This window comes from Furipterus horrens, unplaced genomic scaffold (genome assembly GCF_987537825.1).
Source record: "Furipterus horrens unplaced genomic scaffold, mFurHor1.1.pri manual_scaffold_1, whole genome shotgun sequence".
NCBI classification, from domain to species: Eukaryota; Metazoa; Chordata; class Mammalia; order Chiroptera; family Furipteridae; genus Furipterus; species Furipterus horrens.
In genome coordinates, this window is record NW_028327171.1 from 196,376,355 (window position 1) to 196,397,986 (window position 21,632).

Consider the following 21,632-nt stretch of genomic DNA (forward strand, 5'->3'; position numbering starts at 1 on the left):
TGCAGGTCTACTGGTAAACCTCAGTTACAGTTTTAGTATCAAACAGGATGCATTGGTTTTCCTAAACACAAACTCGTATCAACACCACCATTTTCAACAAGCCAACAAACCACACGTGTTTTTGTGCACATTAAAAAACAAACAAACCTAAAACTGTTCTGCAAACAGCACATCGAAACCTTAAGAAAACCATTATCTGTATTCACATTCATTTGGTCAAATTGTTAATATACATACTTACAAGCTAAGCCTTATGCCTAGTCAGCATTTTGGAAAGGTATTGAAGGACTAGAATATTTTTTTTTCCTCCTAGTCATGATATTCTATTAAGAGAAAGCCTACACCCATTTTCCTTATAACACTTTATCGAAATGATTTTAAATACTTCCATATGACAACACTGTAAAGCAATCAATGATAGATTAATTTTATTTTGGGTTGAAACTTTGGGAAACTGCCTCCTACTCAACCACTCTGTAATATTCAGTGCTAAACATTTGTAAAATATGCTACACAGCTAGCCTGCCCTGACGTAGAAATATTATATATTCTTGGAATTTGCCAACCAACAGTCTTCCACTCACAATGAAGTAGCATAAGATACACACATTTTTAAAACCCAAATGTAGCCCTATAATATGCTTCTGACAGAAGAAACTCAACATCCAAAAATAACACCTCAATGAAGTTTACATCGAAGTTAACTGTAAAGAAAATAATGCTGGAAAGTGTTGCAGTTTTAAGATGATGTTTCTTTTCCTCTCCCAGAGACTTTATTATGAAGTACCATGGTGTAGTTTTGAGCTTCTAAATGACCTGCAGAATAAAAAGATGATTTTGGTATCAAGCACATCAATTTAATCTGGAAACAGACATTAGCTTTCAATCTATAGGAATTAAGGTCAAATACCAGATACTAAGTTATTCATAAAGATTTGTTAAAATGAATGTAGGTACAAAAGAAATTCCATGGAACTATTCTGAGACATTTGGAAATTGAGTTACATTTTTCAGCTAAATATGCTATATGACCCCACAATGGATCTTGTATAGAAGGAAAAAATATTTAAAGAAAACATTATTGGGTCAATTGATAAAATTTGTGTATAGATGGTAGATTAGATCAAAGTATTAATGTTATATTTTTCTAAAGTTGATAACTATACTGTGGTTATTTAAGAAAATGACTGTTCTTTGGAACACTGAAATATATGGGGTTACAATGGTATGGTGATGTAACTTCAACTGGATCAGAAAAATTAAATATCTATATCTATATACAAAGAGAAAGAGGCAAGGACAGAGGAAGAGAAAGAGGCAGAGGGAAAAGGTAATATAGCTAATGAAGCAATTGGTGAATCTGAGTAAAATGTACATGAAGATTCTTTGTGGTATTCTTGCAACTTTTCTCTAAGCTCAAAATTATTCTCAAAGAAAAGAAAATAATAAAAATAATACTTCATTTGACTAACTATACCCAAAGCAAATCACTTCTTTGTCTGTTAGCAGTTGAGTATCATTCTTGCAGAATGCTATTTTGAATTTCTTCTATAGTGTTTTGAATTTAAACTTAAATTGCTCTCCTTCCTTTTCTGATAGAGGAGTGTTGAAGTCTCCAAATAGGATAGTGAAGTCATCTGTTTCTCCTTGCAGCTCTATGAGTTTTTACCTCCCATAGTTTGATGCTCTGTTGTTCAATGCATATATGTTAAGGATTATTATGTCTTCTTGGAGAATAAACCTTTATCATCATGCAGTTCCCTTCTTTATCTTCAATAACTTTCCTTGCTTTGAAGTCAGCTCTGCCTGGAATTAATATAGCTACTTTTGCTTTCTTTTGATTAGTGTCAGCATGACATATTTTCCTCTTTCCATTTACTTTTCACCTTTATGTGCCTTTATTATTTCAAGTGGGTTTCTTATAGACAACACAGAATTGGGTCTTGTTTTTTGATCCACTCTGACAATTTGTCTTTTTTCTTCATAATTTCATCATAAAATTTTTCATACAGAAAAGTTGAGAGAATTGTACAATGCAGTACATATGCCCATCACCTGTCAATTCCGTTTGCTGTTTTCTGTAATATGCGTCAGCGCATCTCTCTACCCCTCTACCCATCCATCTGTCCATTTTACTCTTGGGAGTAGCAGGTTACCCTGTGCCCTCCCTTTCTTTACATTCCCAAGAAGAGCTGTTGATTTTTCAGGCTGTTCAGCTTTTTACTTTTAAGGGGGGAATACTGATATCCAAGCTCTTTCTGTGTTGAAATGGAAACCAGATCCCTCAAACTGCCCTCTGTCATGTCTTCTTCTCTTCCCCAGTGTGTGGGTTCCTCAGCAGCAGTGGTAGTGGGAGCTCTTGTGCTGTCACTTGCTCTAGTCCTGGCACTTCTTTAAGCCTTTCCACGTGCGTGTATACTAACTCACTTAGTCCTTGTAACAATCCTATGAGGTGGGCCCTGTTATCATCCTCTTTTTATAGATGAAGCATAGGAAGATTCACTTAACAATTCACCCAAGTTATTAAATGGAGGAACCAGTTTTTAAATCTAGGTATCTGACTCTGGAGTCCACACTCTTAATCACTACAGTGTGCTGTTTTCTAGCTCTTTGGCATGATCCTGTGCACCCCAAGTTCATTTCCTAGTACTCTGCCCAATATTGACACTTTTCTAGGATATGGTGTTGCTCATACCCATTTGGATTAATAAGCAGGCTGCTAATACTGATACAGTATAAAAGAAACATTTAAAACTGTTTGTCAGAATACCTGGATTATTAAAAATAATTTCTCCTTTTCCTTACTTTATGAAGAAATGCAGTGGCTGGAAATATATAGAAAATTCTGAATAAGGCATTGTTTCATCTTGAGGTTAAAAAATTGTTTGTAGGCTAATAATATATCATAATATAACATCCATTGCTATAAAGGAAAAGACTAATAAGCTCAAATATATAAAATGAAAACTTCTTCAAACAAACCATGAAAGTATATTTTTCATACATTTATAAAATAAATATTTGTTTCTTTAATTTATTTCTTGGTTATTTCTAACAAATCAATAGTAAGATATACATGTATAGCAATATTTAAATATCACAAGAAACATTTGAGTATCACAAGAAAAGTGGCTATTTCTAAGAAGTAGTAAAGGGTGTGGGGAAGAAGGATTCTTTTACTTTTCAGTTATAATTTTTGTATTGGTTGAAATTTTTACTATAAGCATGTACACACTTATTTGAACCCACAGAATAAACAGCTGGTTAAGTTGTGAGTAGCATTTCTCAAATGTTAAAAGATAACAATGGTTAACATTTGTTTAGGGTTTACTGTGTGCAAGCACTCTTCTAACCTCTTAACATGCATAATCTCAGGTAATCAACCCAACACCCTTAAGAGAAAAGTACTATTATTCTTCCCGTTTTGCAGAAAACTGAGGAGCAGAAGCTTAAGTCCCTTGCCTGAAGTCTTACAGATGGTAAGTAGTAGGTTTTAGACTCAAACCCAGAGCATCTAATTCTAAAGGCTAGGCTTTTAACTACAATGTAAGTTAAGTACTCCCCAGACATCTGGTATCATTTTGGTCCAATTTGTGTTCTCAAACCTACTTTGTTCTTTAGCTGTGTATCCACAGATAAATTTTTTGATGATTTCTGTTCCATGGCATTTGTTTCCCTTGTAGAACTGCTGGTGGCATCTTTATTCATTGCTCCCCTTCTTAACTTGACACCTAGAGACACATATAGGAACCGTATCTGTACAAAAAAGCCTTTAAAAAAATGAGTCCACCCAGTTTTAGATTACTCCTTCATGAGTGCTTTGCTCCCATTACCAAATCATCTAAGAAATAAGATTTCCCTGATTCCAATAATAGAGGGCAATCAAACCATAAATGCTCCTGGTTCTTTTTAATTCAATCAGAGAGATGTTATTACCACAACAACTTTGGCCTTACTTTGTGAGTTCCCCTCCTGTTTTCAATGTTTCTAAGCAGATGCAGGTAAACAGGCTTACTCTGCTTGCGGGCATATTCTGCTGCTTTGGGTGCTGTTAGCATGGCAAAAGGGTGCAAGGACAGGTGGAAAGGTGGAGCTCGGGGAACCTGAAAGGAAAACAGTGCTACTTTGAAAAGCTGCACACACTTCATGGCGTTACACATGCTATTTATGGCACTTGGCCTGTGTACCCGACCCCTAGTCCTTAGACGTTACTAACAGTCAAGTGAGGCTCATGTTTTATTGTCACGCATGTTCACACACGGCCTTCTAGCCCTGTACTTGGTCCCTTTTGCCTGGAATACCTTCTCACACACTGGTGTTCTTCAAATAGTTCCCTTTACCTAGAATAGTTACATTCTTCTTTTCTGCCTACAGGCTTCTTACTTTTCTTAAAGGCTCCTACTTTTCTTTTGATGTCTCCACACCCTCACTCTCCCCTACTGGCCTCCTGTCCCCCACCCCACCCCAAGGCAGACTTACTGACACACTCATCTGTGAATTCAAAGCATGTTGTCACATAGAACAAACCCAATGTGCTATCGTTATAATCCACTGTCTGTTGCACTACCCTGGAAACTTCTTTAAGGCTAGAACTGTTCATTCATTCATTCGCTTAACAAGTTTTCAGTGAGCACCTGCTATGGGCCAGGCTCTGTTTTAGGAGTTGTGGTTAGTAAGACAGACAAGGTTCCTGCCTTTCTAGAGCTGAGCGAGGAGAGACAAACAATAAACTAACCGTTAGGCAACCAGGACAATTATACATCATGGTAAGTTTAATGAGTAAACAATAGGAAGTGCTAGGGAATGACTGGACAGCCACCACTTCAGACGGAATGGACTGAGAAAGCCTCCAGAAGGAAGCAGTGTCTCCGCTGAGGCTTACAGGATGAGCAGCAGCCAGCCATGGGAGAGCTGGAGAGAAGTGTTCCAGGCAAAGGTCACAAGAAGGTCTTCCTGAAATAAGCTTTTGCTTTTCAGACACAGAAAGGAAGCCAATGTGTGGCTAGAGCAGGGGAAAGGGGAAAGCTGTAGGTGAGGCTGAACAGGGAGGCAGGACCCAGATCATGTGGGTTCTTGGTCATGGTACAGAACTGTTCGTTGAAATTAATTCCAGGGTGCAATGGAAGCCATTGAAATATTTTGAAGCAGTAGTATTGGGACAAGGTCCTATTTAGGTTTTTTAAAAGATCGTTCTGGCTGCTCTGTGGGGAATGGATTGGCATGTGGAAGGAGGGAGGCTGGTTAAACTAATTTAACCTTTAATCTCTAGTGCCTTAGAGATTGCCTAGCACATAGTAGGCACACAAATGTTATTAACTAGTTGAACTGTGGTTCTAGTCAAGGCAATAGTAGTTAACAGCATGGACTTTTATGTCAAACTGGCTATATCAGAATGCAGGCTGCACCATCTATAAGACATGTGACCTTGGGCACATCATTTAACTTCTCTGTGCCTGTTTCTTCATGTGATAATAATACTGGTACCTACCTTACAGAATTTGGTAGGGATTAAAGAATTAGCATATGCAAAGTATTTAGAATAGTATTTGGCACATAGTACAATATAGTAGCTTTAAATTTTATAATAATAATTATTATTTGTATTTACCATCATTATTATTTCTCTCCCTGACTCAATTCTCTCTCTTGTATAGAATTTCCAATGGCAACAATTTGGCCACCAATTCCTTTATGGGATTCTATCTCATCTACTAGGAAAAGGTTGAGTAGTTGCTGACCAATAACTAATCAGAGCCCGGAGGCCTGAAATAATTAACATCCCACTGCAAGATCAATAATGTTCTGCTTTTTCACTGATAGAGATTCATGTTTTATATTTACAGAACTCTTATTGCTAAGGAGTAAAAGTTGATTACACAATTCTTTTTATGGATTGGTTTCAACAAGTACACCATTTCATCAATAGGAAACTGTTACATGATGTGTAACTGAGGCAAACACCAAAAGACAAGGCCCACAAAACAAATACTTATTTTAGATTTTCAGGTCAGTAGAATATTTTCCTCTCTATTTTTATCATTCAAAACTCTTACAGATCACACTCCTAATGGTCAAGTTCCCGCATAACTGGTATCCTTTCAAAGTAGGTTGAGATTTCTTCTGGAACTTGAGCTCTAAGTTAATTGTGTGATATTTTTTTTGGGAGGGGGTGTCTTTTTTTAAAGAAAGGGACTACATTTATGTATTATTTTGTACTTTTCAACAGGAATGACTGAGCAGAGACCTGGAAGAAGCCTGTGTTCCTGGCAATTTTGTGGAACTGTGGTACCAGCCCTGGTCTGCCCACCTCCAGACCCCTTTTATCTGAGAAGTAAACTTCTGTTTTTCACTATTAATATGGGTTTTTGTTTGTACAATATAATGCAGAAAACATGCATTAAACAATAAACAAGGATGTGTTCTTCTTATTGACAAAACAGTTTAGAGCCACCTCATCAGGGGAACTTCTATTTTGACCTCAGTCTTTTATTTAGATGGCAAAAATATTTATTGAGAGTTTACCTCATATCCAGCATTGTAAGGAACTAAATATAAGCATTAACTATGGACTCAAACTGCAGGAAGTACATAACCTATTCAGAAAGATGACCCTATAACACAGAAAGTAATTGAAAAAAGGCTTTATATAAGTGTGGGGCAATTATAGCTATAATGATAGCCCTTCAGGATAATATATGCCAACGACAAAGAAAAAAAAAGAGCAAATTGGCTCATGTTGGTCTTTATTTCTTTTTATTTTAGTGGTTGCACACTTATATAACTTATGAAGTGATTCCCCTTGATAAGTGTAGGCATCCATCACTCCTGACGCACTTCTGCCCTTAGAGGATACAAGACTGATGCTTTCCACGCTCAAGTTGCCCTGTTCACTGGGGAAGATAGAACCCAGTGATTTTAAAGTTCCTTCCATCTCAAATATTCTGAGTCCTGATAATGGGATGACTCGTGGAAACAGTTAACGTAGCTGTGTGGTTTCTATGAAAAATTATTTTAAAAGTAAGGAAAACTTAAATCCTAAACCTAGAATTAATAATATCCTCTTTTTTTACATTAAGGCTACTTACTAATACCTTCATTGTATTAATAAAAAAGTATTATTATGATTGTTGTTTCTCGAGTCAAGTACTTTATCAAGTGCCAAATTACGTCCAAAGCACATTCAGTGAAAATTTCTTTCAACTAGAAGGGGGAGGGGGAGGAAAGGAAGAGGAGGATGTGTAAAGGCCTTCCTTTCCTTTTTTCCCCTTTCTCCAGTAAATGGAGCTGAAGAATATTTGTATTGCTTGCTTTATTTGTTGAAGGGAGATCTATGCTCTTTTTCCTTTGGTTTGAAGTTGAATGGGATAGTTTATATATATGTGCAGCTATCTGTATAACCCTCACTCAGGGGAGGCCCTTAGCTGACTTTTTCTGTGGGTCCGAGGTCCTTAGCAGAAAAATGGCTCCCTGTCAGCAAAAACAGCTCTCTATCAGGAGTAAAACCTGAAGCTAATGAAATGGGTGAACAATGCTGGGCCCATAATGCCTTTCTGTCACCAGGTGGCAGCAAATAGTCCTGAAGAGAGCCATCAAACCCATGCACAGTACCCGTATAGCACTGTGTGGGCAATTCCAGGGGCTGGCAATTCTACATAATCTGACTAGTATTCAAAAGGCTTTCAGCATTTGCTTAGAAAGAATTTTAGCTGTTCCTTAAGAGACATTTTATCCAAAGGAATCAAAGGTCATTCCAATATATGCAGCAATTAGAGAACTTTTGAGAATAACTATTTTGTTTAGCAACCTGTCTCCTGGTCAAATTTTTTGAAGTTGTTCAGCCCCAAGGACTGTTTTACAATAGTCCCTACAATTTACAATATTTGAAATGCTGTATTTCCTTTGAGAGGTCCTGCTCATTCCTATTTTAAGATATGCAGTAGGTTCCTCATGGAGCTGATGTGCCTGCAAGAGAAGGACCCAAGGAGGGGGGAACTCAGGAGACCCCCAGGGGGCAGATGATCCTCAGAATCTTACATTCATAGTGCAAATAATATCATACCTTTTGTGATATTTCATTGTTTAAAATAGGCAAAGTTTATACTATGTTCATAATACACATGGATGCTTAATGAGCTATTTGATTTTTGAATTTATAGAACAGTGGCTCTCAACTAGTTGTGGTTTTGCCCCTTAGGAGACATTTAACAAAGTCAGGATACATTTTTAGTTCTCATACTGGGGGAGGGGGGAAATGCCGGTATCTAATGGGTAGAGGTTTACCCAGAGATACTACTAAACATCCCAGCTCCTGACTCCACCCCCTACACACACAGCAAAGAATTAACTGGTTCGAAATGTTGAGAAACCCTGACTTAGTGGACCTTAGAGGTAACTAGACGCCCAACCCTCAAATACCAGAACCTTAACAATAGCCAGTGCTTTGAGGTTACCAGGTGCCAAGCCCTAAGGGCTTTACTGGTGCGAATTCACTTCATTTCCCATAACAACCCCATCTTCTTGTCTCTCTTTACAAATGCAATCAAGGCTGACAGAGCTGAGAAGACCTGCCCAGGATTTTTCTGTTTGTAGCTGGTGGAACTAGAGTTTAAAAGCAGGCAGTCCGGCTTTGGAATCCTTGTGCTTAACCATTATACAAACTGTCTTTCACATATAAATCAATAAATGAGCCAACACTCATCACTTGTATCAGTGAACAAATGCAGCCCTTTGAAGGAAATACCCTCTATGAGGATATTATCTAGTTCCCTTCAGAGCTGGTCATTGTATAGTCTGTGTGCACATTGGGCTGTTTATTGCTGGTCACCGATTGTGAGGACAGAGACTGTGTATAACTGAATGGAAAAGGTGCTGGATAAAGACTCTTTAATGAATAAGTGAATGGCTGGATGGATTGGTAGAGATGAACTGGCCCCCCCTTTAAACATCGTGGTTTCCCATGGCTTCTCGTTAACTATGGATTGTTTATTAAGAAACAAAAGACTCAGAAAGAACCCTTGACCTTCCCCCCTTTCCTGCCCCAGAGATTTCAGACAGAGAAACCTGCTTTAGGAAGAACTTAGGATACAGCCTCAGCCTAATTTGAATTAAGTATGGTCAACAAGAGGGCTTCTGGCAGGTGTCCCATTGTTTCTGAGTCCCCTAGCAAGGATTTCCCTGTAACGTGTGGTCTGCTCTTTCTCAGCTACCTATAAATTGCCCATTCTCAGCTCTGAAATCTAATTCCCCCCTTTCTTCTTTCTCCAAAAATGTCTTCTATATCCAATGTTGCCTCACTGTCTGGCATTTTCAAGAATGATCATGCATATGTGAATTCCCCATGCACATGTATTAAGTTTTGACTTTCTCCTGTTAATCTGCCTCAGATAATTTAGTTATTAGCTCAGCCAGAACTTAGAAGGTGGGAGAAAAAGGATTAATATTTTTTTATCCCCCCTGCTCACCATTCAATTCCCTGCACCTGCAACTACACTGAATGAATGAATGAATGAATGAACAGAGTTGAAACTAGAGTGATCAAGGGAACTGGAGTCTCAGGACTACAGCCAGGTTACAGATGGATTCAGAAGATAGGACAGTTGGTTTCAAAGTTACAACACTTAGTAAATACTTGACTCTTAAGCAGGACCTGGTGGGCTATTTGCAATATGGTCTGCAGGTAAAAGAATAAGGAAGGCAGGTGTTCCTGTAGCCCAGTTCTGCCCCTGCCTCTGCCCCTGCCCTGGCCTCCCTTCCACATCCAGTGTGGGCACTGAAAGCAACAGAAGGCCCTCGGTGTGAGAAGTGGGTTCTCCCTGCTGTCTTCCCTTATTCCCTCCTACTGCACACCCCTACGCACCTCATTTTCCCTTCCTCTTCCCTCTTCTAGAGCTATCTAAAGGTAAAGGGATCAGTAGTTCACCTCTAAATAGCAGCCTCTATGTAAGTGTTTGCTAAATGTTCATAGATTTATAAATAGCAAAAACTGAACAGGTCGTAAAGACCATTTAGAATGCTGCATGATCAGTATGTGGAAGCCCAAAGAGCGAAAGGGACCCAAGGCTCCATAGTAGCAGAGTTGGAATTCAGACCCAGGTGTCTGAACTCCCAGATCATTGCTGCTTGCTCTGCAGGGATTTCAAAGGAGACTGATGGGAAGGAAAATATGACAGCAATAAACTAATTTATCATGAGAATGAACCTTGTAGATCTTGTTCTAGTTATTAATGTTATGGTACATCCAACAAGAAGGGCACTTGGACTTATCAGGTCTACATTACAAAAAGTGTAAGTAAGAAATTTTGTTCATCAGAAACTTAGGCAGAATCTACACTCTAAGCCTGGTGCTTTATTTTCTGCTTCTACTCAGCCTTACACCAAATACATTTGTAATTATAAACACAGTCCTCCACGTAAGGAAAGCATTTTACAAACATTTATTATCCTAGTGAGATATGACTACTTTTTGGCTTTGTACATTTTGATATAAAACTGTTAATTTCATGTCTAACGTACAACATTATATATGTATGAAATAAAGAAATTCTCTCTAAAAATCTTTTTTATTGATAGTCTCAGGTCACCCTTACCTTGATAGCACCAGAATTGGCAGAAGAATCCGCCCCATAAATTTTAAAGACTTCCTCAACGGGGATGCTGTTCTGTTAAACAACAACAATAACAAAATGTATTACCATGCCATGGCTTTTTTTTCAGTACAAAACAAAGCTATTAGAGGTCCAGTACATCTAGTATTGTGCCTGCAAGTTATGGGCACTAAGTAAATAACTTCTGAATAAATTGATAAATGGAATATCCAGAATCAAATTATTTATGCATTTCATTCTGGCTATTTTTTCCCCTTAAATAAATATTTTCACAATACAATATAGAAGTCAATGTCTTTTGATTATATCTTAAAAAATGAAACATTTAATATTAATAAATCTTAAACATTTATAAGCATTGGTTAAAAAAGAAAATAAATATGCATTAATACCAAAATATGCATAGAAATTATAACATCTCCATATATACAAATAATGTTCTTTTCCTTACCATTAGGATTCCAGCATATGATGATAAAATCATTGCTTCTCTTTCTCTATGGTTTGGATATACGGGTCTGCCATGAAATGGCCTTTTCCTAAGGGGGAACATGAGTAAATAAGAATGGAGGGTTTATTTGTATTGTTTTTACACTTAAGGCTATAATAATAATCCATAAGTAATCTCCGGTGGCCATGTGCTATGCAGTTGTTTACAAAATTGAAATGATTAATCTGCCATCAGTAAAGAACACACTTGGAATTTTGAAACTTCTAACAGTGACAATTAATTTGCCTTCATCTATCCATGTTTTCACAGCTATCACACATTGGCTCATCCGGTTTCCGTAGTGTAGTGGTTATCACGTTCGCCTCACACATTGGCTCACTGGTCACTATGGTAGACAATTATGGACTTGCCCATCAGATCCTTTCCCTTCTTGGGGCAATTGCTTGGCGGGAACTGCCTTATTCCACTGTAAGCCTGTGTGCTTCAGGGGAAGCTGACAATACCCCCAGATTCCAAGATTGGAAAACACACCGTGGACTCAGCTAGTCAGGCTATTCTATCCCCTACTCCACCCCAGACAACTCAGGGTAAATAGAGCTATTGAGACATAATTCTGTGATTTTAAAAAATCTGTTCCCCTCTGGACTGAATTTTGCAATAAAGTTGACTGAAACTAAGAATAGTTTCTACCCAGAGGAAAAGTCAAGAGGCAGATCTTGATAACATGGTTTGAGTTTTGAATTAAGCCCTTGCCTCAGGCATACCTACTCATGGATTTTCAAACACAGAAGCAATATATCTCCTCCCCCTCCTTTTTCTTTCCTTGAGTCTGCTCAAACTGGATTTTCTGCTTATTACAACTACATTCTTAACTGATACAGCCATCCAGAACCAGGTGTGTGTTCTAAGGCCATAAAAAGGAAAAAAACAAACCAAAACAAAACAAAAACCAAGAAAAAACCTGGCCTCTAAAATAAACCATGTATCTCTGGTCTCATCAGTTTCCTGTTCTTACCAAACAGCTCAATTCAGGTACATATCTGGTTAAGTGCTTTAAGAAGTTGTGTTTGATGGTCCTTATGAACAGCTTGAAACCTTTACCCACAGAAGTGACCATCTGAAAAACCATGGCTTACCTGGCTGCTGTGGCTCAGTGGATTGAGCGTCTGCTTGTGAACCAAGTGTCGCTGGTTCGATTCCCAGTCAGGGCACATGCCTGGGTTGTATGCCAGGTCCCCAGTTGGGGGCGTGTGAGAGGCAACCACACATTGATGTTTCCCTCTCTTTCTCCCTCCCTTCCCCTTGCTCTGAAAATAAATAAATACAATCTAAAAAATAATAATAATTTTTAAAAAGCTAACAAAAGAAAAAGAAAAAAATATTTAAAAAAAAAAAAAAAAACAAAAGAAACAAAAAACTATGGCCTGTACACAACAAAGCACAGTCCTCTTTCTAAGGGAGAACATTCTATGCAAGAAAGATTTTCATCTGAAAGAAACCAATTAGCAGAGATGTAACATCCATTTGGCTTCTCCAAGTTGACAACTGTGGGGTTTCTTCGGTTTTCTAATTGAAGCAGGATACTCCCCTGCAGTGTTTCCAAATCAGAGGGCTCCAGGTGGAAGACACCAGATAGAACTTCCTTTTCCGTTACTCACAATCACACATTAAAAAAGCAAAACTGTTTCAACTTACACTTTCTCCCACTCCAGCCAAGTTAGGTCTTCTGAATGATCCAGCCATTGCAAAGCAACACTGATGGCTAAGTCATAGTGGGCCTGGAAGCGGAAAGCAGAGAGAGCAAAGGAACTGGCTTTAACTTTAGCGGAAGTACTCCCTGGACCCAATGACGATGGCTCTGCTAAGCCTCTTCTACTATTTTGTGCACAATGGTGAAGAGCCTCATCTTTTCCCAGTAACCTGATGCTCAGACAGAAATCACTAAAGATCTTCAGGGCATTCTATTTACCTCCCACTAGAGCAGATTTTTCGGGGTTTTTTTCTGTTTGTTTGTTTTTGGTTTGTGTGAACCAATAAAGAAAGAACAGATTCTTGGAAAGAATATTAAACTGGGAATCAGGAAATTTGGGCTCAAATCTAAGTATGGCCAACAACTTGTGGTATATCCTTAGGTGAGCAATTAATGCTCTCTGGGCTTTAGTTTTTTTTGTTTTTTATTTTTGTATTTTGTATTTTTTAATTTTAAAATAGAAAAAGGTGAAGGTGAAGGAAGAGAGACCCAGAGAACAATTTTTAATTCTGTGAGTAAAATGACAGAAATGTGCTCCCAGGAGCACAGGGAAAGTGGTGTGCCCACCCAGGGAATCCTGGAAGGCTTCAGAGAAGAGGCTTAGGCAGAAGTGGGGCTTGAAGGATGAGGAGAATTTCTGGAGGTGGAGAAGGACCTCCCAGGTGGAGGGGCCATCATGAGCAAAGGACTGAGGTAAACCTGATTAAGTGATTTGCTAAGAGTCTCATACAGAAAGCTGAGGGCCAATTTCAATGTCCATTGTTATCCTCAACCCCAGAAAAGGGAAGGTCAGTTTGGCTTTTGTATTTTTAGATGGGTTTTAAGGTTTTATCTCACTCTGACATTCTCTAAATAATGTAATTATTTCTATTTCTTCCAGGCACTGAACTAAACTGAAAGGTGAATTAAAAAAAGAGAAGAAGAAGAAGAAGAAAAGAAAAGAAAAGAAAAGAAAAGGAAAGAAGAGAAAAGAAAAGAAAAGAAAAGAAAAGAAAAGAAAAGAAAAAAAATGGGCCATGATTAGTTGGCGAAATTAATCCAAAGCCTGATGCATGGACTGGTAGTGCTGGCTTCACTCATTAAAAATGAAAATTCCCAGACCCACCCCAGACCTCTTGAATCAAAACAGGCTTGTAATAAGACCTCATTAAAGTTTGAGAAGCAATTACCTAATCGATTTAATTTCTCCATCTAACATATGCGCAGAGAAGCACTTTTAACTGCTTATTCAGCTCCAGGGAAGTCAGACAGGGAGATGGGGAGAAGGAGCAAGAGATCCTTCCTTAGTTACTAGTGCAACAATGATAAATGGGTAGGATAAAAAAAAAAAAGCTGAGAGTTTACTAATTTCTTTTGAATTAGATCTTTACAATAGTTTCTTTCTTAATTTATGTGAAGTGAACTTTCATTACATAACATGAACCTGAGTTGCAACATGAATAATGACAGAAAGAATTCTAGGATTATTCAACTCTTTGACTTTTTCCAGTAATGCAAATGGTAAAAAACAAAACAAAACCAGTATTATATTTGAGAACTACATACTTATTAATTTTGTCCAAAATTTTTTTAACATCATATGCAATATTTGCCTTGTACCCATTTTGTTTTTTAACCTTTTTAAATGGCAAATAGCAAAAGTCTCACGACTTGTATTTTCTCATTCTTCTTGCTTTCAGTTTAATGAGTTGAAAAGGCCATATGGGGAATGCTAGGATGAGAAGATGAGAAAGAGGACGTTCTAGAGGACCAGGGTTAGCCTTGTTTATCATATACATTAGATCCTTGGTACGTCCCCTTCACACACAGATAACACAAATGTGACTTGCACCCGCATGCCTTTCTTTACCATATCATCTAGAAAGGTGAGTTGCCTTCTTCCTTTGGGGTCAAATTCATTTTCCCGAAGTCTGATGCCAATATAATCTCCCCTTAAAAGCAAGAGAGCAGGATTGAACCACTGGGAAAGACACGGAGGCTCAGTCTGCAGAAGAGGACTCCTGCCCCATCCCCACCTTTTCTACCAAATACAGGAGCAGTTATTGACGGTTCTGGGAGACGAGTTCGCATTTCTTTTCTTTTCTTTCCTTTCCTTTCCTTTCCTTTTCTTTTTAAGTAGTGAACTATTTGGCTACTTTATTACCAAAATAATACTATTTTGATTTAAAAGGCAATTCTGGCCCTAACTGGTGTGGCTCAGTGGCTTGGGCATAGACCCACGGCCCAAGGGGTTTCTGGTTCTGTTATCCATCAGGGTACATGCCTAGGTTGCAGGCTGGGTCCCCGGTTGGGAGCCTGCGAGAGGCAACCTATTGATGTGTCTCCTGCGCATCCATGTTTCTCTCCCTTTCTTTCTCCCTCCCTTCCCCTCTCTCTAAAAATAAATTAATAAAATCTTTAAAAAATAAATAAAAGGCAATTCTGCAGTGCTGCAGTCTTTAAATGTCTAATCATAATTAACTTAAACCACATTAATTTAAAAATTAAACTCACATTGTGGGCACAACATTTATAGGAAAGCAAGGGAGTATCTAAATCCCCATATGCAGAAAAGGTTTTACAAAATGAAAGGATTGAGACCCACTGTTTAAAATAAAGATTCCCTTGCTGCCCGTGTTAAACTCAGGCAGAAAACCCAAGGTTGATAAATTTTAGATATATGATATTCCATACCGATGTATTCTTTTGCCCAAAAGCTTTTTCCTGTTAGAATGCAAATACCCTTAGGAGGAGATATGCATAAAACTATATTAGTAACTCTAGTTTATTGTATTCTTATCAGATCCTTCCAGAACAGTGATTTTTAATAAGGTGCAGGTAGAATAAGGGCCCTGAAAGGAGAACCGAAGGGGGTGCTAATCTGGGAAAGTCAGGAAGAGGAACTGGATGCAGGCTATAGGACCCTGGGGTCTCTGAGGTCCAACTGTACAAATCTCTCATCTATCCACAAGGCCACACTTCTGGTGATCAAGGTCTTCCCCACACACGTTGGGCACATTACCTTGTTTCTGCCTTCTAAAACTCTTCTGATTCATTAAGCTTAGATTAACAAAAGTTCTTAAATGTTTTCTTTGCAATTCCAACATACTTCATTTAAAGTACCATAAAGTTATTTTTGGCCATTACATTTATATCACTTTTGAAATTCCAATTCTATGTGGAAAAATTGGCATTCCCGATTACGTTGGCCTCCAAACACATACACGTAAACGTGTGAATTCATAGGTAGTTTATTCCAGCATTTTTAAAGGGTTGTTAAAAGATAATCATCTCAGCAGGCTGAGAGAGGACATTTGATGGGAGCTGTGATAAGGTTTTGATGAAAAGTGTATTATTACGGTGTCTGTAAATACTTATGAAATAGGACATAGCCTTTTTTTCCTCCTTTTTATATGGTCTGTTATTTTCACCAACCTCTTAACAAAGTACCAAGTCAAAGAAAAGCTAGCACAGGAGAAAAAAAAAATTGTCCATGGAGAAACCTAGTATTTTCTTTGTTTCTTTAAAAATAAAAGTTCAGATGGCAAGAGAAGAGATGAATTGTGGAGTTAATGAGACTGTCAATAAAAGAGGCAGAGGCTGCAATTTAAATGCTGAGCCACTGCGTATCTGTTTCAGAAATCTCCCCTATATCTTTTCCCAGCAGAGCTCTTTCAAAGGCACACGCTGCCTAGCACAGGCTGACTGGGCTGTGGTCCCAGACCTTAGGTTCTGGAACAGGGATGCCTCGGAGGAGATGCTGCTGGCAGAAACAGCCTCCCAAGAGATTTGGCACCACAGGCCAAGTCAGAAGCCAGACATCTGGCTTTTCTCCCCCAATAGTGCAGGAATAAAATCTCCCTTAGATTTTTACCCTCTTGCCGGTATCAGACCATCTATGATATGAAACCCACCAAATGCTGAGTATAAGAAGTGTAAGTTATTCTCAATCATACTTACAGGAGCCTTTTCATTTCCTTCTTCAGGAGCCTTCTTTCCATGATTGAAGGCGTATTCAGCTGAACAGGTATCTGCAGCTCACACTGCACCTGATATCCGCTGGGAAGACACAGCTTCTGTGAGCCTACAAGCTACAGCAGCAAATCAGAGAGAATTTGAGTTAGGGATGCTATCACTCCAAATACCAGTCATGGAGTCCCAGGCTCTGGAAGGGATCCGAGAATGTGCAGAGCTCAGGCCTCTTTTCCAGCACGTTCCAGGTCAGAAAGCTGTCAGGAGGCCAGTGCATGGTACCTTGAGTTTATCTGACACTTGTTATTTTTTCCAAGTTTTTCTTTTTTTAAACAATCCTCTTTTACTTATCCTTGGAATAAACTAGCAAGTAAAACAGGCATGGCTTATGTAATAGTGGATGAAACTATTTGGCTCTTTGGAGAGAACCATCCAAAAATGGAAGATTTGAACTCTGTGCATATTCAACCAAGCAACTCCCAGTAGCTCACCCTGCTGCAATGCCTCATAATAGTGCTTTCTGTAGAACCCATTTCCAACATTGGATGGCCAGGAGGTCCTTGAAAGAACAGGTGGTTATGGCAAATGTGAGGCCATGTCTTCACTTCCTATCCCAACATTGAACCAGAAATTGGAGTTCTGGTGATGGGGTTGAAAGGGTTCTGAAGTCACAAAAAGAAGTTTACAAAAAACTTATTATTATTCATTGGGGTACCCAAGGAGCAGTATAAGTGGCATATCAACTGTATCTGCCATGTTTTATTTCTTAAAAAAGATTGAAAGTAGATCATGATGATTAATCTGTCAATTTGGTTAGGCCATGGTGCTCAGATATTTAGTCAAACATTATTCTGGATGTTTCTGTGGAGGTGTTTTGTGGATTTTAACATTTAAATTAGTGGACTTGAGTAAAGCAGATTACTCTCCATTATGTGGGTGAGCTGCATTCAATCAGTTGAAGGCCTTAAAAGAAAAACAAAGACTGAACTCTCCCAAGCAAGATGAAATTCTGACAGCAGACAGCCTTTGGACTTGAATTGCATCCTTCCCTGAGGCTCCAGCCTGCCAGCCTACCCCGTCAGGTTTTGAATGCCCATGTCACCACAGTCCTGTTGTTGTCAGTGGAAATCAGGCTCTTCCATAGGAAAGCATTCTAAGGACCTATGCACGGGAGCCTGGGATGTGGCAAAATTTATTTGGGTGGAAATCTGCCCCTAGGTTTCCAATTTTCCATCTCCCTCTGTAGCACCATGGAAAAAGTCCAACCATGTTCTCAGCAAGGTCAAAACAAAAGTCAGTGTTCATAGTTTCTGGTTCATATTAAAGCTTAGTCCTTCAGAGCCTACACAGTCTGCTGTGGGCCCCAGTATCTGCTAGACCTGCATATCACTTGCTCATGGGTGACAGAGAATGCGCAAATGCACAAGGCTTGTGCGTGTCACAAGCAAGACAGAGAGAGAGAGAGAGAGAGAGAGATCACCGGCTTTTGATAGGCCCACCCCCTAGTTAGACTGACAGGTTTCTTTGGCCAAGCACTTGCCCCCAGGTCCCCCCAAGAATTTTGTACTGGAGCAGGGAAAGGAGGAGTATTAATCCCCATGGTGGAACAACGCTATAATCCTTTGGGTTGTGAAGCTGTAGCTTCCTGGTGAAGCAAACAGGCTCATGCTTCCCAGTTTAAGCTCAATGTCAATTTCCTTTGCTCCTCCTTCTTATTAATAATTAGTTAACTACCTATGGTAACGATGTGAGCCAATTCCTTAAATTAAATCTCTATGTATATATACACATTCTCTTTGTTCTGTTTCTCTGGAGAACCCTGACTAATACACAAATATAAGAAAAATATTAGTATTTATTGACTTTGGGATTATAGGTTTATGGATATTCATTATATTACATTTTGTACTGCTGAAATTATGTGTATGTTTTTAAATCACTATTCTAAAAATGGTTGGAAAATAACTTTAGAAACCTTTTTTAAAAATTATAGCATATAAACATTAAGCTTCATTTGATTCAGCTCTCTGACAATAAGCAGAAAGGAAACAGGATGCCATAGATTTAAATGAATTCTTCACCAGACCAATTTAATTATTTTAGACCATTCTTGTTACTCCTATATCTGCCTTGGATGGGATGTAGAAAAGGTGAAAGAGGGGAAGAAAGTAAGAGCATTTCATTGGAATGGATTAACAATTAAGACAGGAGAGTAAATTTGGAGTGGATACTGCAAGCCGGAGAGGGGGCCCATGGCCTAGAGAATGAAAAGCAATGGACCTGGGACAGCCAAATGCTGGGATGTAGTGTTTACTGCACCAATGGCTGGTGTGGCCATGGTCAAGCCTCTTGGCGTTTATGCTCCCCAGTCTGAGGTGTTGTCTACAGAATGATGAGCCTGGTTAACATCACCAAGAACATCTTTTGCCCTAACATCGTACAATTCCACAAATAGCATGTATTATCATTCTTCCAATTCAGTAAGTTGAAAAAAAATTTGTTGGTAGGGCATTTGTCCTACCTGCATTCCCTGAATGTGGTGGTGTGTGTGCAGTGGTGGTGGGGGGGGTCATTTAGCTTCTATTTTTTTTTTAAAGAAAAAGACTTAGTATTTGTTTTAACCATTTTTGGTGTGTTATTCTGAGTCAACCCTTTGAATTTCAGACTTACAAATTACAAGAGTTGCATCTCTTGGTTGCTGTGACAGCTTCTTCTTAGACCCACCTTCCCTCTCCCCTACCATTCAATGTGGCACAATATGCAAAAGTTTTAATCTTTAAAATATGAGCATCCCTCCCTCCCCCTCCCCCCCACCATAGCACTAGACTAGATATCTGGGGACCCTGAGAGGCTACCAGCTAGCTGTGTCACCTTGGGTAAGTGAAGTCTTCTCTCTGTGTTTTTGTGTTTTCTCCTCTGTAAAAGCAGCATTGAATGGTTGGAGAGGTCTCTTCCAGCTGTTAGGGTTCAGTAATTGACATGCGTTGAATAGCTGTGCATGGTTGAAAGACGGCCATTTATAGAGACTCTATTCAGTTTAGATACGAAGTTACCCTTCCTTTCTGTCTATAGAGCTTTAAAAAAACAGGACTCTGACTGGAAACACACACAGAAGAGCTAATGGAAAGATGTTAGGTGTCTCAGGCATTAGCTATTTTATTAAAACCAGCCCCCAGAAGACACAACCCCCATATTCTATAGGAATATCATGCCCCGAAGAATATCTGCAATTCCCTTCAGGCCCCCTCAGTACCCCTACATCAATGATACAAGGTCTCTCAGACTGCTTTCTATTAGGTGATGGGTTCTTAAAAAATTTCCCTTTCAAAATCTCTCACCAGCCTGAGACTGACTCCAGTGCTTTTGTTTTCTCCCTGCTTCTGGAGGCATGCTTGAGCTTCTGCTCTGGCTGGTGCTCACAGACATCAGAAAAACATACTTTTTTGTTGTTGCTAGGAAACGGTGGCTGAATGAAAATAATTTGTTTTTTAACTATACCCCCAATACTGCAACCAGGAAACAAACAAAGTAATGTTTGGGACAGGATTGTGATCCTGATCTGCAGTTCACACACACACACATATATATATATATTTTTAACCTGAGTAGGTTCAGTTTCCCATCTGAATGATTAATTAGAAAGTGGAGAGGATGTGAGAAATCCACCTCCTGCAAGGTTTTTTTATAGCACTTGGCTGCAGGCTCAGGAGTCAACTGGCCGAGCAAGGATTTCTTGGGAACCCAGTGAACCTCTGGTTCCTTACACTCTTAGAGTGCCCCCAAGCACTGAGGGTGATTCCAAGCACTTGATGACCATGGACACTGGAAATCCTGAAGAACCATCACCCTTGTGCAAGCACTTCTTCCTCAGGCATTTGCCTCTTCATAAACCCTCCCTCTCTTGCTTAAAGCTTGCTGAAGGCTTCCAGTTGCTCTTAGAGTAAGATCTAGACTCCTAACCATAGCCTGTAAATGAGTCTCCTCCATGACCTGGACAGAGGCAGTGTGTTATTCTGGCCCGTCTGGGCCAGGGTGTCTGTTATCAATACCACTTCAGCCTCTTTCCACTCCTCTCAACCGACCAAATCTCTTGGGTACCTGATATCTCAGGTGTTCTATGAGTGACAGCAAAACTCTAGATTTGGATTTTTATAGATGAGCTGTTCATTCCACATTGAATGAATATTGTACCCAGAAAGTTTCAGGTTTCGTTGAGCCTAAAGTTTATACAATTTAAATTTCATACAACTTAAGAAAAAGAACGCAAAACTGTGAACACAGAATTGAATGTTTACTTAAAACCATTAATCATCACAAGTTATAAATTTTAAAGAGCTAACAAATACAACAAACATTAAAAATGTAGAAAAATCACACTCTTTATTATTAACAGACTGAATACTCTAAAATTCTTTTTTTTTACATACTCTTTGATGATCTCTTAATATGACAAAATTTTGTAACATTTTCTAGACAGAGAGTGGAAAGACAACTTATTCTGTCCTCTAGAGTGGCTGTTTACAATTTATTTTAACTTATAAGTCATCGTCGTCGTCGTCGGCAGCCGTCCGTCTCGAGAGACGATGGCGTAGCTTCCTGAGAGTCTATCTGCACCGCCGAGAATGGCTGTGCAGTCCGACTCGGGAGTGACAATCCCTGCCGCACTTGGTACAGGTGAAGGCAGATGGCTGTTGTTGCTGCTGTTGACGCTGCTTCCGCCTCGATCTTTTCTGGGCCGCTTCCTCGTTGCGCGCAGCCTCCGCGCGTGACGTACCTTGCCTGACCGCGAGCCTCCAGGCTAGGCGGTCGTCTGCTTGAACTTATAAGTAAAATATTCAAATTAACTAAGAATTGTTTTTCAGATTACTGACTCCAT

The 21,632-nt window shown here is 39.1% G+C and overlaps 1 protein-coding gene across 1 annotated transcript; it reads right to left on the reverse strand.

The window, feature by feature from the left end:
• Positions 1 to 700: 700 nt before the first annotated feature.
• CUNH2orf80 (chromosome unknown C2orf80 homolog) lies at positions 701 to 16,857 on the reverse strand. Its single transcript, XM_090282997.1, has 8 exons — positions 16,745 to 16,857; positions 14,655 to 14,736; positions 12,751 to 12,833; positions 11,056 to 11,143; positions 10,587 to 10,658; positions 4,016 to 4,103; positions 3,610 to 3,731; positions 701 to 816 (listed from the first exon to the last, which is right to left on the reverse strand). The coding sequence occupies exons 1-8, from the start codon at positions 16,783 to 16,785 to the stop codon at positions 808 to 810; spliced, it is 585 nt and encodes a 194-aa protein (XP_090139123.1). The 5' UTR covers positions 16,786 to 16,857; the 3' UTR covers positions 701 to 807.
• Between the last annotated feature and the right edge of the window lie 4,775 nt (positions 16,858 to 21,632).

What these genes read in the sequence shown, in the direction of transcription:
- CUNH2orf80 (XM_090282997.1), bottom strand. Translation starts at nt 16,785, where the DNA reads ATGGAAAGAAGGCTCCTGAAGAAGGAAATGAAAAGGCTCCT. An exon ending in TGGCTGGAGTGGGAGAAAGT is followed by an intron (nt 11,144 to 12,750) that starts GTAAGTTGAAAC and finishes GTTCCCCCTTAG; the next exon opens with GAAAAGGCCATTTCATGGCA. An exon ending in AGAATATGCCCGCAAGCAGA is followed by an intron (nt 3,732 to 4,015) that starts GTAAGCCTGTTT and finishes ATGTGTCTCTAG; the next exon opens with GTGTCAAGTTAAGAAGGGGA.